Genomic DNA, 17,860 nt, shown 5'->3' with positions numbered 1-17,860 from the left:
AATTTTGGCTGTAAATTGAGTTGGATGATGGTGTCCGGAGGGCCTATTTTCCATAATGCTCTTAAGTGTGTGTGTGTACCTGCACTGCAAGCTCACTTGTGAGGATAAAACGTACCTGCAATGACCAGCGTAGCCACTGTGTCCTTCCTTACAAGAAGCCTCTCTTAATTACAATACCTATATGCAGAGTATCTGCAAACCGTACAGTTAAAATGACTTGGCCTTTAACAAAAGACAAAAGTTTAGCCTTGTGCAATGAACAATTTCCTCAAGCTTGGAAATCGGTCACACTATACATATTCCACCTCGCCAATGTCATTGAAAAATAAGGTAAGAATGATATATATATATATTCAATGAAACGCTGGCAAAGGGAAATGATGGTTAAGTTGCCCTAAAAAAACAGCAATACAAAATGTTTAAAAATATCGAAATTAGCCAGTTTTGATAAACTACGCCACCATGACGTGCGCCCCCACCATGAAGTGCTCATTGACCCGAACAAGGAGATCTGCAGATTGGTATATTTGCATGTAATGTCATCAATGGTGCCATTTGTGTCATCTATGATATCATTTGCGTCAGTGTGAGCAATGCATTGTGGGGGGAATGAGTTCTGGTTACATAGCACACCTTGACGGCTACTTATCTATAGTTATTCGATTTTGCACTGCTGGTTTTTATTACGGAAACTTAACTAGAACGTACCTTTCACGTTATTTCACAGGTTTTTAGAAGGGAATCTTAGCCATATTGTCCCCTAACGTGCCCCTGGGCCACTTCCCATGGTGTGCAGCCATTGTCAGTGGCCAGATTGTCGGGGCCAAGTTATAACTGTCCAAAATTGCCATTTCCTATGGTTAACGTGGCCATGGACTACTGGCCGTGGTCAGTGGCCACATTCCATAGGGCATTTTTCTATGGCTCACCGTTCTTGGATTTTCTTTGTGCCAATGTCAAAGCTAGAGTGCCCGGATACTCCCAAACCCTGAATAGGATTTGCTTGTAAATAGATCACTCCTAAACTGCCCATCTCAGAAAGGTAACCTATCCACAGCCTCTCTTTAATGCAGAACATTTCAGATGCCCGTTTCTTCCTCTTCCTTAGCAAGATGGGTGAACTGGGGTTTGAAACCAGAGGATATGATTCCCCCTCTCGCGCCCCCCCCCCCCGCGTGTTCAGTAGCTTCTCCCCTTGAGGAGCTATGTCATCCAAAACATTTCAGCCAGGTAGTTCTGAAGCGCGTTACGTCGGGTAATTCTGTTTTCAAAGCATTTAAATGTTCTGCAACCAGTCAGGAATAAACTTTAAAATTACTAAACTGCAGCCTAAGCTTTAACATAAGATCCCGACGTTCCTATTAAGCCTCGAGACAGATGCAGATTGCAGGAGTGAAAACACTGGACACAGTACTAATTATATCACTCTACTTCTCATACGAATTACTGAATTTTAAGTCTTTAATCTGCAGTATAGTTTCATAGCAGCCTTTTGCATTCCCTCTTGGAACCATGATTGCAAAATATACGTATTTCTTGGGCCTGTGATGTTATCAACGGATAGTGAAAGATGCATGCGATTTGGGCCAGAGAAGGTGTGGGCAAGAGCGGGAGACCGATTGTGGAGGATGGGAGGGACAGAGAACTAAAGTGTGGGAGTGAGAAATATGTAGACAGACTTGCGAGGGGAATAGAGAGGGAGGGAAGGATTATTAAGAGAGAGAGAAGGGATGTGGGAGATGGAGAGGAAGGAACAGAGATAAAGAAGGATCGAGTTGAAGGGCAAAGGCAGAGAGACAGAAACATAAAATGGAGACAGTGAGATGCAAGATCGAGAGAAAGAGAAGGTGCTGAAGTACAAAGTAATAGTGGAAAAGAACAAGTTACTTCTTACCTTGTAACGTTCTTTCGACGGGATGTTCCTCCGACGTATTCCTCATCTTAGATATATCCTTCCAGCTCTGCTGGCCTCGGGAAATTTTTTCTCCAGAGGGCACTGCGCGTCGACGTCCCTCGAGTCGATGACCCTCGACAGCCGCCGTATCGACGCTCGACGTCATCCTGCCTATAAAGGCCGCGCGCAGCGTCCGTTGCTCAGTTCCGTTTTGTAGCCCACAGTATTACTGTTTGGACTAGACTAATCACCCTGAAGGAGCGTAAGCTGCAACAACAAGCGAAGTAAAACTGCGGGGATGGATGGGAGGGTCGATGAGGAATACGTCGGAGGAACATCCCGTCGAAAGAACGTTACAAGGTAAGAAGTAACTTGTTCTTCGAAGGGATTGTGTCCTCCGACGTATTCCTCATCTTAGATAGGCTCCCATAGCAGTATTCTATATTCGGAGGAGGGAGTACTGACTTCACGTTGTCTTCTATTGGTGAATAGAATGCAGTACAGCCCTTCCAAACCTAGTCTCTTGACTAGAGGAGGAATCCAGATTGTAAAAACGTGTAAAGATATGGACAGACGACCATGTAGCGGCCGCACATATGTCTTTAATCGGCACGCCTCTTTTGAGGGCCGATGAAGCTGCAATACCTCTGGTCGAATGAGCCCTAAGGTTTTGAGGGGGCTCTTTCCCTGCCAGTTTATAACATTCCAGAATGGCTAGAATGATCCATCTGGAAATGGTCTGCTTAGTTATTGGTAACCCCAGCTTGTGACCTGCGTAGCCTACAAACAGCTGGTCTGCCTGTCTTATCCTGGCTAGTCTACTAATGTAAAAACTTAAAACCCTCCTAGGGTCTAGTCTGTGTAACCTCTCTTCCTCTTTCCCCGGGTGAGGAGGAGGATAGAAAGATGGTAGGATAATCTTCTGAGAGATATGGAATTCAGAGACTACTTTTGGGAGGAATTTAGGCTTCACTTGCAGGACAACTTTGTCTTTGTGAAAGATTGTATGAGGGGGTTTACAAGAAAGAGCTTGTAATTCGCTCACCCTTCTAGCAGATGTAAGTGCTATTAATAAAACAGTCTTAAGGGTAAGGAATCTTAACGAACAAGAATGGAGAGGTTCGAAAGGTGTCCCCATCAGGAAAGTTAATACCAAGTTTAAATCCCATAGGGGAACTTGGAATGGTCTCGGGGGATAAACATTGGTTAACCCCTTTAGAAACTGTATTACCAAGGGTAATTTGAAATAGGATGGTTCCTCCCCAGTACGCTTAAAGATAGATAGCGCTGCGAGATAGCCCTTAATGGTGCCAACTTGAAGGCCTGAATTTGCCAAATATAGTAGGAAGGACAAAACCATTGGTGTACCACATGAAAATGGGTCGATATTCTGTTCTCTACACCAGCTGCAAAATCTGTTCCAACGGCAGCGGTATAAAGACTTTGTTGCTGGCCTCCTTGCCGAAAGCAACACCTCCATAACATCATCAGGGAGGTCCCAATCCTTGTACCTCAGCCGTTCAGAAGCCAAGCGTGAAGGTTGAGGGTTTTGATGTCTGGATGGAGAACCTGACCTCCCTTCTGTGAGAGTAGGTTCTCTCTGAGAGGAAGTCGAAATGGAGGGCAGATGGACAAATCTAGAAGGTCCGGGTACCACGTTCTCCTGGCCCAATCCGGGGCAATTAGGATCATGGTTCGCCGGAATCTTCTCAACCTCCTGATCATTTGAGGAATGACAGGGACCGGTGGGAACGCGTACAGAAGCGGAAACTCCCAGTCCACTATGAACGCGTCTCCCAGAGCTCCTCTCGGAGGAAATTCCCTTGAGCAGAACAGGTCGCATTTCCTGTTTAGGCTGGTGGCGAACAGATCTACCTGAGGGGTTCCCCAAAGGGCGAAGATCTCTTGAAGGACTTCCTGAGCTAGCTCCCACTCGTGAGAGACTGTGTTCTGCCTGCTCAGAGCGTTCGCTGTCAAGTTCTTCTCTCCGGCTAGGTGAACTGCCGATAGAGAGATTCCTTCTTGGATTGCCCAAAACCAGAGCTGCATCGCCTCTCTGCACAGGGGTAGTGATCCTACGCCTCCTCTTTTGTTGAGGTAATGCATGGCCACCGTGTTGTCCGTCATTATCAGGACGTTCTTCCCTTGTACAACTGGCAGGAAAGCCTTCAACGCAAGTTTGATGGCTCTCAGCTCTAACAAGTTGATGTGTAGTCTGGACTCCGATGGAAACCAACGACCGCTGATGGTCAAGTCGTTGGCGTGGGCTCCCCACCCCGTGAGTGAGGCATCCGTGACTACTGTTATCTCCGGCCAGGGTTGCCAAAACTGTTCTCCTTTCAGAATGTTCTCCTGACAGGCCCACCACTGAAGGTCTCGAGCCACCCTGCCGGGAACCTGAAGAAGATCTGTCATTCTCCCTGAGAATTGTGACCACTGAGTCCTCAGTGCCCACTGGAGGGATCTCATTCTCAGGCGAGCCTCTGGCACAAGGAAAATGCAGGATGCCATGAGGCCTAGCAACCTCAAAAAGTCGAAAGCTGGGAGACGTTGGGCAAGTTGGAACTTGGTAACCATCTGTAGAATATCTTGAGCCCTCACCTCTGGTGGCGAGGCTTTTCCCAGGGAAGTATCCAGGATCGCTCCTATGAACTGGAGTCTCTGCGATGGTATCATTTGAGACTTCTTTAAATTGAGGGAGAAGCCCAGCTTGTGAAGGGAGTAGCATACGTGATTTAGCTGGATCTGAGCTTGCTCCGGAGAAACAGCCCTGATCAGCCAATCGTCCAGGTAGGGGTAGACGTGAATCCCTTCCCTCCTTAGACTTGCCGCCACTACCGACATTAACTTGGTGAAGACCCTCGGGGCGGAGGTCAGCCCAAAAGGCAGTACTCGAAATTGATAGTGAGAGTTGCCAATTGCGAACCTCAGGTATTTCCTGTGTTTGAGATGGATAGGCACATGGAAATAAGCGTCCTGAAGGTCCAGAGATACCAACCAGTCCTGAAACTGAAGGGCCTGGAGGATCTGAGAAAGAGTGACCATCTTGAATTTGTCTTTCCTGAGGAATTTGTTCAATTCTCGCAAGTCCAAGATGGGTCTCAGTCCTCCGTCTTTCTTTGGAACGAGAAAGTAAGGGGAGTACCAGCCCTTGTTCCTCTCCGCTACAGGTACCGGTTCTATGGCACCTTTCTCTAGCAGGTCTATAATTTCCTGCAAGAGGAGCGGATCTGGAGCTTTCTGAGAGCTGATCCCCGGTGGATGACTCTGAGGTATACGCAGGAAAGGTAGGCAGTAACCTTGGGCAACTGTTTCCAATGCCCAAGCATCTGACGTGATAGCCTGCCATTCCGCCAGATGTTGAGTCAACCTGCCTCCTACAGGTGTCCTGTGAGGGAAGTCCTCAGAGTGGTTTTGGGGCGGCTGATGCAGATGCCGATGGTAAAGAGGCACCTGCTGTTGCTGCGGCTTTAGAATATCTACCCCGTCCACCTCGGGTAGTTCTTCTTTGACCCCTTTGAGCCGGACGTCCTCTACCTCTTCCGAATGAGGAGTAGAAGCGAAAGGACTTGCCCCTCGCAGAGGTTCCTGTGGGACGAAAAGGAGTCTGACGGATTGCAGCTCCTAGGGATTTTGCTGCTGCTTTTGAAGTTTGCAGTTTCTCTAAACTGTCATCCGCCTTTTTCCCTAACAAAGAAGAGCCATCAAATGGCATGTTCAAGAGCCTGGCTTGCACATCTGGGGCAAAACCCGACTTTCTCAACCAAGCGAACCGCCTGGTTGATGTACTTGCCGCCATTGCTCTGCTGATACTGTCAGCCGAATCAATGCCCGTCTGGAGGGATTCGCACATAGCGTCTTTACCGTCCTGTATAATATTCAGGAACGCATCCCTTTCTTCTCCCTCCGGGATGCAGTCAGCCGCTGTAGAAGCACACTCCCAAAGTGTATGGCTGAACCTAGCAAGGGTGCAAGTAGCATTAACAGACTTTAACGCCATGCTACATGCTGAAAAGACTTTCTTAGCCATAGCATCATATTTTTTATCGTCCCTGTCCTGTGGGACAGTAGGATAAGCCGTCTTGACGTCGGTAGAGGATGCTGCTTGTACCACCAGACTTTCTGGGGATGGATGTTTAGACAAGAACTCTGGGTCTGTGGAAGATACCCTGTACTTTGCAGACAGTTTTTTATTTACTGCTGGTATTACATCTGGGGTTTCCCAGTTTGTCATGATCTTTCTCTGAAGAGCTTTATGAAAGGGCACCACTGGATCCTCTTGTGGGCCTTTGTCAAGAATATCCGTGAGGTCATCTTGCTGGAAAGATTGTGAAGGTGTAGACCACCCCATGAACTCTGTAATTCTGGCCATTAAGGCTCTGTAGGGGGTTTCAGCATGCTCCCCCGGGTCTGGTTTAGCAAAATCCACCTCAGGGGAAGTGTCTAAACCACTTGCCTCATGTAAAGAATCATGAAGATCCTTTAATCTGCGCTCTTCAGAGGAAAATTCCTCTCTAACTGGGGTTACAGGTCCCTGTAACTCATCTTGTTCTGACAAATCACCCTCTTCTAAAATTGAGGATATAGTTCTCAATTGTTCTGAACTAATAAAGGGAGTAAATCCCATTTCCAAGGCAGAGGGTGCTGAACTTGTCATTATTGGCCTCGAAAACGTCGATGTCGTCGACGCCGAAGGCGTCGAGCGTGGCGTCGAAAACAGAGGTGGAGGCCTTGAGGACCTCGACAGAATTGGAATTTTACTCGACAATATCGACGCCATCGACGTCGAGGGCCTGGGAATCGTCACTGGATGTGTGGTCATCGTGACTTTTCTCGGCGTCGACGCCGTTGTCGAGGCCGGCGTCGAGTCGACAGACCTGTGTGTCGAAGGTCCCTTCGACAACAGCGTCGAAGACCTCGACGTCGACGGAACCTTCGTCGACGGCGTCGACGGAACCTTCGAGGAAGGTTTGGAGGTCATAGTCCTACTCGAGGGTTCGAGACGCGCTCGAGAGGTTTCTTTCGCCGGGTACTGCGACTCGCGGCGTTTTTGACCTTTGAGTCTTTCGACCAGAGCATCGCTCTCGGCAGTCTTCGAGGGGGTCGAGGCCGCTTTCTCGAAGACGCTCATCATGTTTTTTCTGAATTCCTCCCATTCAGCCCGGGAACTAAGTTTCGTGGGGCAAGGGATTCTTTTTGGCGAAACAGAGGAAGAGGAAGACGGAGAAGGGGATCTTCGACGTTTCCTCTTCGAGTGTTTCGATCTCGAGGAGTGATGAGACCCACTCTGAGATCTGGAGCGTGAATGGTGACGAGGAGACGAATGTCTCGACTTCGTCGAAGAAGAAGAAGCTTTAAAAGTCTTACCTTTCTCCAGCTTGCCCCTACGCTCCTTCAGGGCCTTAGCTGTCATGGACATACAGTCCTCGCACTCCGAACAATGGTGTTCGGCTCCCAAGCACCACAGACAATTTCTGTGAGGATCGGTCAACGACATCTTTTTCCCACAATCTCGACATTTTTTGAAGCCGGATCGAGGGGTTCTCGGTTCCGACGAGGAAGCCATCGAGTACGATTCGAATAACTTGAAGTAAATATTACTAAGAACTGAGCAACGGTATTCCGAGGCACTGAGTAGCGCGGAAAAACGGAACTGAACAACGGACGCTGCGCGCGGCCTTTATAGGCAGGATGACGTCGAGCGTCGATACGGCGGCTGTCGAGGGTCATCGACTCGAGGGACGTCGACGCGCAGCGCCCTCTGGAGAAAAAATTTTCCGAGGCCAGCAGAGCTGGAAGGATATATCTAAGATGAGGAATACGTCGGAGGACACAATCCCTTCGAAAGGGATGTTTTAAGCGGTGTCCAAATCCAATCAGATTTTGACTATTTTTATGGCACAGTATTCTTTGTAATGCTGACTTTTGACAATGGAGAAATCACCTTAAATTTCATTCAGTCGTGATAACTATACAGATCCCAATAGGCTATCAAATTCACCACTTGGCGCGGTTTTGAACCCCTTTTCTACTTCCTTGTGTGCCAATTCATAAATCTCTCTGAAAGGTATTTTTTAATGTCCAATACGTTTTGACCAATGTTCATGGACTCAGGGTGCTGGGTGCAGAATTTCTCCTCAATATGCCACTGTATGTGATACACCCCTAAATGTGCACTTGTCCAATGCTCCTAGAGGATTAGTAGATGTGACATGTGCAGGGATGTGGCTAAAGGAGATGCAGTGCCTCATCAGGGCTTGAGAGGAGCAGTCAAAATGCGGCGGTTATATCGCTACTGCTCCGTCCAATCCCGAGTTTGGGTGGAAAGTTGGAGATTTAACTCCAGCTTTGAGCTGGAGGTAAATCTTGCCACATTCAGCCCGTTATCGGCACTATTACCGCAGCGCTAATAGCATCCAGAATGTTCCATTGGGTGCAATGGACCCAATGGATATGGGGACTTACCCCTCCCCACCCCGGACAAACCTCAGAATCGCGTTCGGTAACACAATTTGCGTTGGCCGTTATCCCCACGGGTTTACCACCAGGATACTGCCCAACGTGCGAGGAGGTCCATAATATTTCTTAGGCAGTCATCACAAAGAGTAGAGGCTTCAGTTGGAAACAAACTATGCATTCATATTAAAACCACCACAAAAGTTTTATAGAAATTAAAATAAAATAAAGAGCAAAGCACAAAAAATGGGCATCTAAACTTAGGAATGGGCTTCATATGAACTGAACCATAACATTCACAGGGCATGAAATGACAACTCATTAGGCAGAAACGTGGCCAACTTTCGCCATTTAGGACGTAGAGACACGATTTTGCTTTGGATAATGGCTAATATGTTTAGCTATTCCCCTACAAAATGCCTCTCGCTCCAATGCAAATAATTTGACAAACACAATTCTTGCTCTTTTGGTCACAAAATCTCCATCCTGGGTGGTAACTACATATTTTGCCTCCATGGAAAACAAAGCTTTAGATGTAGGAAAGATATACAATATTGAATGTACATACCAGGCCCAAAGTTGTTGCTGGGCAACACTGCTTCAACCTCAAATTTCCGAGGCTCGAATGTTAACAACAGACGCCCGTAAAGACCAGTTCGTTGGTTAGTTACTTGTAGTTTCAACAGGCAGACTCCTCTCCGCTCAAGTTCTTTTAATGGGACACTTTCTTGCCAAAGCCTAAAGAATGAAATATCATTACAATTGTAATTGTTAATTCGATCCAAATCAAGAACATGCATATGGGATGACAAGCAGGGGGGGAAACAAATAATACCAAAGGATGTATTCCTTAAATCATCTGCAACATATTCCAAGCTCATCCCTCTTAAGTAATATTGTTAGTTTCACCAACAAAATGTCAAATGCACACCAAAACTGGGAGCAAATCCTGAACAAATTTGCAACTGGTATTTAACCAGAAACATCAGAATGGGATTCAAATAAGATATAAGGTTTAAAAGCAATGTTTTTAATACATTTCTTTGAGGACTACAATTTCTTGAAAATGTAATTCGACAGCACAATGAACATAAAAAAGTGACGGGTCACGGGTGGCAAGAAAGGAGACCACTTTCTCAAGCGGACACAAAGTGAAGAGACATCAATGTTTACACCAACCCATCATTTCTTTATGTACGAATATTCCAGCCTGCTTTTGGCCGATGGTAATGCTTTCCCCTAACCCCCAAACCCCACTGGGTTACCCCTCTACCCAGTGCAAGCCAGCCATGGATGCAGCAAGTCAAATTCACATCAAATTGCAATAAGGTTTTCATTATCCATACCAAATACATCTTTACAATCAGAAAGAACGAGTACGCAGTTTGTCAATTTAATTCAAAACAGTCTTTTTACATGCATAATTTTCTTGCTCTGATGGTCAACATGTTTGATAAAAGTTAAATGAAATTCAATATTCTATCATAGAAGTTTAACGTGAAATTGAGCCTTGTTTGCATGGAAACAAAGACAAAAATGAGTCAGCACTTGCTACTTGTTTTGCTGGTGGATATTATCAATTACTTGGCTTCTCATATCTCTATTATTAACACTGGTGTAAAGGACCTAGTCACAGAAACTGAACATGCTTTTTCGCCAACTCCTTACAATAATTTTGAAACATCTGTTTTCTCTTATATCAAATACATTAGGATGTAGACTGGGTCCATGATAACATCAATAAGCATGACTTATTTGAAAAGCCTGACAGTTTTAAAACATGCTTTGTTGAAGAAACCCTCAGGACATGGACATGTCTTGGTAGTGCAGGTTGTAGTCCATCCTAAACCCAAGATCTTCAAAACGGTAGTGGCATTCAGTCACTATAGCAGAGGTGGTAGAGGAGATTTCCACTGGCTGCATAGAGCTGCAAACCGTGGAGTTATCCTCCCTTGCTCTATTATTCTCCTCCACAGCAGACTTTCTCGCACCTCTTAAATTGTGTAAGCAGCCAAGCCATCACTCGGAACCCTGCTATGATGAAGATTTAAAATCACAGAGGCTAAAACGGAGCCAGGCTGAGTGGAGCGAGGAAGTCGTGCAATCAGGACGACGGTATACTACTTTGCTAGGTTACTTTGGCATACCATAATGTTATTGATATAGCTAAAAAGAAGTTTTATCTAGGTAAAGTTGAATCAGCTCTTAATCATCCCAGGTTATCCGTGTATTATCCACCGCTGCCCCCGTCCCAGCTGAGCAGGCTGGGATTACCCCTTCCCAGGAGCTGTGCGACTCCCTATCCAACTTTTTTAATACTAAGATTGTATCCATCCGTGACCAAATCACCCTGTCCGATTTAAAGACTGACAAATATTGCTCTGATCTTCTAGTATATGCTCCAGCCAGTTCCTGGTCGCCTTTTCCCTCCTTCTCCTCGAGGGCTTATTGTTGGCTACTGCCAAATTAAAAGCTTCATCCCTGCTTGCTCCAATCCCACTGGCCATCTGTAAAGATGTTATGCCATCTATTGCTTCATGGATTGCCCAGCCAGTTAACCACTGTTGTCAATCAGGTGAAATGCCTTGTGATCTTAAGCACGCATCAGTGATCCCCCTCTTAAAGAACCCCTCACTGGATCCCTCAGTCTTGGCAGATTCCCACCCTATTTCTCTACTGCCTTTTTCATGAAATTGTTGAGTCTTAAATTTCTCCACTTCAATTTTCCCATTTCTTTGACCCCTTTCAATCTGGCTTCTGCCACAGCCGTGGCACAGAAAGCATGCTGGTATCTATTGTAGACGACGTAGCAAGTCTCACTGATCAAGGTGGAGTGGGGGAGCTGATATTACTAGACCCGTCAGTTGCTTTTGACACCATTGACCACTCGAACTTGCTTGAACGCCCGGCAGGGGCTTGGTTAGCCAGGCAGGTGTTGCTTTGGTTTAAGTCTTTTCTGTTGGATCGGGTACAATCTCTCTCGCTCCCCTCTTTTTGCTCCTCTCCTCTATCTTGTGGGGTCCCACAGGAGTCTGCCCTGTCCCACACCCTACTCAAGATATTGAGCCAACTGCTGGTAGAGCACATCCACCCGCAGGCAGTTGCGAGGATGTCTTGAGGCTGTGGGTTGCTGGATGAGTAACAACTGGTTAAAGTTGAATGTAGACAAGACGGAAGTCCTGGTGGTGCCGCCCCCTTCGGCTCTTTCCCTATGGACTTCCTCTTTTTGGCCCCCGTCGCTGGGTTCCTTCCAGCACCAGTGTTGTCGGTGAGGTATTTAGGTGTCAAGCTTTCATCCTCTCTTTCTCTTGAAGCACAAGTAGCGTCTGTCTGCCAATCTGGACACTACAAACTCATGGTCTTGCACAAGGTGCTCTTCTTCATTCAACGGAGGCTGCATGCACCAGTAGCCTCGCTGGTGCTTACTACAATCAACTACTGCAATTCCCTCTACCTAGTGTGAGAAACATGAGGGTATTCTCCCAAACAGACCTTGAGAATCCCTTATTCAGGTGACCAAGGAAGGGCCAACGCTCTCAGACCCCAACCCCGCGGGCAGACAAGCGAGAGATGTCACCTAGGAATCCAAACCCTGTTGCACTCAGAAACTATCACTCCCAGAATCCCTGTTTTCCTGTGTGCTACCCGAATACTCCCAGTCATTCTTCTCTTTGTCCCTCTGATTATCATTTTCCAAACTCCCAGTCGACTGTGGCAAAAAAACTATAGTTCCCACAATCCCCACTGTTCATTTCACAATTATAATCTTGGTCATTCACGTTTGTTTCACGAACCCTACCAATCTCACCCTCCTGAGTTTACCAACACCCCTAGTACGGGGGCCATAATTCGACATAACACCTTTTCCCCATCCTACCCCGTAGGATACCTGGAAACTCTACCACTCCCCTTTTCCAACACAAAAACTTTCCCATACCATGGAAAACAACAGACTAACCACAGTGACATTTACCTGACATGTCCCAACACAAGGGTCCGTCAGAGACAGACAATTAATAGTAATAGTAATAACACACACCCGACGGCCCTTTCCTTTCCCGACAGCGATAAAAGGTGGAGCACACGACAAGCAAGGCAGACCGCACAACGAGAGAGCTATTCATGTACGGCAGTTCAAGAGGAGGAGAAAGACAGCGAGGACCAAAGGGGCGACAAGGAGAGAAGCAACCTTGCCCTTTCTGACCCAGACCTGCAAAGCCTCTGTGGAAGGAATTGTAAGGCTGCGAACAATAGCTGGCGTGTTGCAGCAGATATCAACAGTATACAGAGCCCTCCGCCGTTGATAACCAAGCCACGGAGAGATGCTTGCTACCGTGGTACTATCCTGGACTCCAGAGACAAGAAAGGCCAAGAGGTTAATCACAGCAGGTGAGCCGAGGGGAGAACCGATAAGAAACCAAACTGTGATGAATGAAAGTTGCAAATGGCAAAATAGGAGAAGTTCAAAGAACTGTTAACATTAAAGGAAAACCAGCCGCACAGTTGTCCAGCACCACGTGGGTGCTCATTCAAGAGACTTTGGTTGATCCCAAGTTTGTTGAAACTACCGATACCAGAAGGCCCTAGTAGAGCCGCAAGCAAAAGGTGAAACTGGTTTTACAGGGGTCTAGCAAAATCCCCTGCACAATCGAAAGTCGTTGACCGATAAACCAGTCAAAACGCAAGGGAAGTGAATCCTGAATCATAAGAAAGTTTAAGGAACTGTGAAATTGGAAAGAGTGAACCCGACGGAGGGATGCTGATGGAAAGGGGCAAAGTCTAAAGTACCAATGAACAGCGTGTTGACAAAAGTGAACCTGACAGATGGATGTCCACTATGAACTGTTTAAAAAGTCATTAAGATTTGTGAATGCCATAAGTGGAATTGATTTGGAAAGCCGCAGTGAACCCGACGAAGGGAGGCTAACATTCGAGAATGGCCTGAGCCCGGAAGAGGGGGATGCAGGGGTGAAAGTGCATCACCCAACGTACAAGCAGAAAGGAACTTCTGTTTACTATTTTGAACATATCAGGTCCTTGGAGGCAAGAGACTTTTTGTAGAAAAGAGACTTAACCACCGACGGTCCTGATATCTGAGAGCAGAACTGTAGTCTAGTGCTGGGAAAGCTTGAGCGTGTGTTGTGCTCAGGAGTCCCGCCTTTCCTGTGCTCAATACTTGGGGAAGGGAGACCCCCGGCTACCGCATCCTGACTTATCATTTGTGAACACTTCTTTCTTTCCTGTGAATCCTAACCCACTACTTTTTGTATTTATTTGTAAGGACTGGCAATAGGTTTTTCTTATTATAGGCCCTTTTATTTGACAAGACGCCACTAGGACCGCCTTATTATTTGATGGTCGTAGCTTGCTCCCATCTCAGATTTAGGTTAAGATTAGGCATTTTTCCAACTCGCATACACATTTTAATAAACACCTTTGAACTGTGATCACTTGTGCCCGTCTTAGTTTCTTATACTTGTTCAGCCACTCTATTCGGTGCGCTACCTCCAGGTCCTGCAAAAATGGAGTAGCCAGACTGGTAACTCAGACCCCTTTCTCTATGCACATTTCCCCTGCTTTGAGACAACTGCACTGGCCACCTGGGGTCTCAGCAATCTCTTATCTTTCAAGTGCCTCTGGTTCACCTCACCCGGGTGGGTGGACGCGCTTTCTCCGTGGCCGCAGCCAAGCTCGGGAACTCGCTCCTACAGCCGATACGCGCTGCGAAGGATCATCTCTTTTTCCCTTGCCTTTTGAAGACTTCTGTTTAAATAATCTTTCCCTCACTGCCTAACTTGAATGGTGCAAAAGTGCCAAGATGCCCCCGGGTCTACGCTGCGCTCTACAAATGCCAATAAAATAAGACATTGTAAAAAGGCTGCTGAAATCGTACATGTATGATATTCAAAGAAAGATGTCAGAATGTCATGTGAGAGTAAACTAGCAAGCAGAAACGGGAAACACCTACCGAATGCAAGTGCACAGTCCTGCTTGTGAACCAAAGGCCAGCGCAATGATAACATGCTACCTGAGGCCTAAAACAGAGAGAGAAATGGAGACCGAAGGGGACGAGAAGGGGAAAAAAGGTTGCCAAGAATCACAGCAAAGGTTGATTTGCCAATGGGGAGCCACTGTGTGCCACATTAGCACAGAAAGCCACAGTCCTGCACCAGGGGTGGGGTAAATGAGTCTATCAAAGAATGAAGTCAACCAACAGACCCCTCACAAATGTTTGAAAGTGGTAAACAATCAGAAGGAGAAATAGAAGATGAAAAAATGTAATGGCCAGGAACAGGAAATGGGCAACCACTACAGCATGGGCCACGTGAAGAGCAACAAAAGCAATCAAGAGTAGAGGCCGCATGTACCAGCAACATAGAAAGAAGCAAAGGCACAGGGATCCTGAAAGGAAAACGGAAACACAGGAGGGTCTCATAGCAGCAGATGACACATAGAAGGGGATCTCAAGTGCTGTGCACCCTTCACCTGTTACAACTGCCTGCCGATGTGAAGGGCAACATAGTTCACTGCATCCCTTATGTGAAAAAGAGAAAGGCATAACATTCCTTATACGAGAACGAAAGAGCAAGACATCCCTTTTAGAGGTAAGGACACCATTACCAGGGTGCAAAATGTGCAGTCACCGCTAGCCATAGTCCAGTAATATTTGACTCTTAGTGTGAAAAAAATGGTGTGCATGTATAGAATTGAGGCAGCATGTGACTTTTTGTATGGATGGCTAGTGGCTTCAATGTTTACACCCTGCTGTTACCCTAATGAGAAAGGTCTGCAGAGGGCTGAAAGATCTCTTAGCAAGTCTGAGGGGCTTCATCCCCCTGATGGAAAAAACGGACGCTACAGCCCTAGATCAGAAAAAGTGAATCAGTTACCATCATCCAGGTATGAATTACAATTAGCGAACAGGGTGTTATGGCTCTGTGAAGAGGAGCTAAGGCAAAGAATCGGATGTGCTCCAATATCCCTGGGCAGAAAGCAGAGACGGGAAATGGCTGGGCACTATGTTTCTGAGTTTTGGGCCAATAAGTGGCTGGATGTGCTATAGTGCCAAGACTGTGCTGTGTTGAGAGATTCTGGCAAGACCAGTATCCTCATAACAGGACGAACCCAAACACTTTATTTCACTGATCCTGACATTTGTTTTACCGCGGGGTGGCAGAAGATAGAGTTCGTTTCTGCTTTTTTAAACTTTATTTGGATTAGGCCCGGTACCTCCCCATGCCCCACAGCAATTTGTACTTGTTTTAACTGACGTAGTTGCCTTCATCCCTGTTTATTGTCTGAGGTTTTCGGTCAATCCTAAAAGGAGGGCTATATCAAGAAACAATGAAAGATGTTCTTTCTAGGGAAGCCCATATGAAATTCACATGTGTATTCAGATCAGGAAAGCTCTTGCAGCTCTTGGGATATTCGATTTGCGGCTAACTCACCGAGCTGTAAGAAAAGTACAGCCATTTGAGGACCCAAATACTACATTAAGCGTTCCTGGACAGTCTAGTATGTTGACTTGAAACCTGAGAATCAAACCTAGCCGCAGAGATGAAGAATATTTGGCCGTGGGGGAAGGCAATACAGGCTGTTACAGTTGCCAGGATTTTGAGACAGTTGTTCCCTTTCTCCTCCTGCGTAAACGGTACCCCTTTCTCCTGCTGCGTAAACGGTACACATTTTGGAGGCGTAGTTGCATCCTCCAATCAAGAGCTTTAGCATTCATATGTTCAGAGATGTCATAAAACAAATCGTTGGTCCTAAGAATTGCACTCACCAATTAAACGTATGCATAGAAACATTGTAATCACTTCAATAAAAACATAAATTAAGTTGTTCAATATGTCACTGGACTATTGGTCCTGTTAGACACAGGTTAACATATGCCTCTTCTAGCCAACACGTGTTTCGACCCCAGTCCTTATCAAGGCAGAGTTATGTCAAAGTACTATTTCTTTGACATAATTGTTTCATTATTACTTTGTTTTAGTCTATGAACAAGGCCTTAGTTATTCCCCATTGCAGTCAATACCCAAACTAGTCTAATAAGTATATGCCAAAGCACAAGGTTATCTGGACTTGCCCAATCTATGTTCAGAGATGTGTAGCCTTCTGTGCCTCAACTTTTGAGATCAATAATGTAAACGCAGTATCCTTTCTCTGTCAGTGGTCTAGCGACTGAGAAATAAAGTGCAGTATATATGACTGGAAGTTGGTGTCATGGCCACTTGGGCCTTCTAATAGATTTTATGATTCTGATACTTTTTACTAAATTTATATCTTTGACATATTTGTGACATATCTACATGCTTTATTGTTTGTTACTGACATTAAATGTTTTAATACTGTATTTGACAGGGAGTATACAATTTGTATATAGTTCTGTGTATTTGGATATTGTAACAATAAATTTGATTGATGGATTAGACCAATCCCATGGAGGGATTCCCCATTCTGTTGCAAATACATTTGTAGTTCAGAGGTGCAAACTCAGACACGGGGCTGGTTTGGACTCAAAAGTGCCTCTCGCTTCCTGTATCCCTGGATCTATGAAAATTAAACACACAATAGTTTACAGCGGCAATTGGTGGGCTTTTAAAGCGGCTAGTGCAGGCAATTAACAATTCCTTTATGCATGTAACCCAACCACCTACTGTTTATAAATACATTTAGTTGATTCTAACTCGTGTCATAGCGATCCCTCACATATCAATTCAAGAAATTAAATACTCAGACTATTTATTAAGCAGAGATGTAAACATTTACTGGAGAGACATTTCAGACATGACAGTATCCAACTTCACAACCTTTTCGAGGGATGACAATTTAACAGAACACTGCACAAACAAAACCTAGAAAAGTGTACCCCCCATGAGACGCAATAAGGAAGCAAGGAAACCTACAAACCTTTTACATGGTACAAGTGGAATCGTCATACCACATCCTGATTTCCTTTTGCATTTTCGACAAAAGAGGGCAGTTGGAAGAGCCCTAGGTCCAGGGCACATAGATGAGGGATCTTAAAAGATTACATCGGACTCAATTCATTAAGCTCGAATCCATATAGCTGCAAATGAAATTTGAAGACTACGCACTCATGACAGATCATCAGAATTCAATGAGAACATTCTTGATGAAATTAACTTACTTTGGGCCAAAATGAAAAAGGTAAGTGGTATTGCACGCTCTGGTTCTCAGCAGAACATGATGCAGAAAGAAAGAAATTAAGTACAGCAGCAAGGAACTGGCATAGAAATCCTTCAATGGCTCTACTTGCCTCTTTACAAACAGAAAATAAACAACTGTGATTCACCATAAGCAATGTCAAATATTGTCACTTCAACGCCTAAATTCGGTTGCCAAACACCTCTCCAGTCCATTAGACAGGCCAACACACAGTTGAGATTCTACTCAGTGTTCTTTCAATGTACAGCGTGGGCAGGCTGAAGAGCAGGACTCAGGAACACGAAAACAGGGAACTGCCTCTAAAAGCACACAAGGGAT

At 45.7% G+C, this 17,860-nt stretch overlaps 1 protein-coding gene across 1 annotated transcript in view; it reads right to left on the bottom strand.

Moving 5' to 3' along the window:
• Positions 1 to 17,860, bottom strand: part of IGHMBP2 (immunoglobulin mu DNA binding protein 2) — a 530,708-nt gene that overhangs the window by 446,215 nt on the left and 66,633 nt on the right. Inside the window, exon 2 of the mRNA XM_069624129.1 lies at positions 8,919 to 9,088. Coding sequence (XP_069480230.1) covers positions 8,919 to 9,088 — 170 coding nt within the window. The remainder of the gene's footprint in view (positions 1 to 8,918; positions 9,089 to 17,860) is intronic.

Source organism: Ambystoma mexicanum, chromosome 11, assembly GCF_040938575.1.
Source record: "Ambystoma mexicanum isolate Mex_15411 chromosome 11, UKY_AmexF1_1, whole genome shotgun sequence".
NCBI lineage: Eukaryota > Metazoa > Chordata > Amphibia > Caudata > Ambystomatidae > Ambystoma > Ambystoma mexicanum.
The sequence above is the reverse complement of the archived record's forward strand: the minus strand, read 5'-3'. Positions and strand labels throughout refer to the sequence as shown.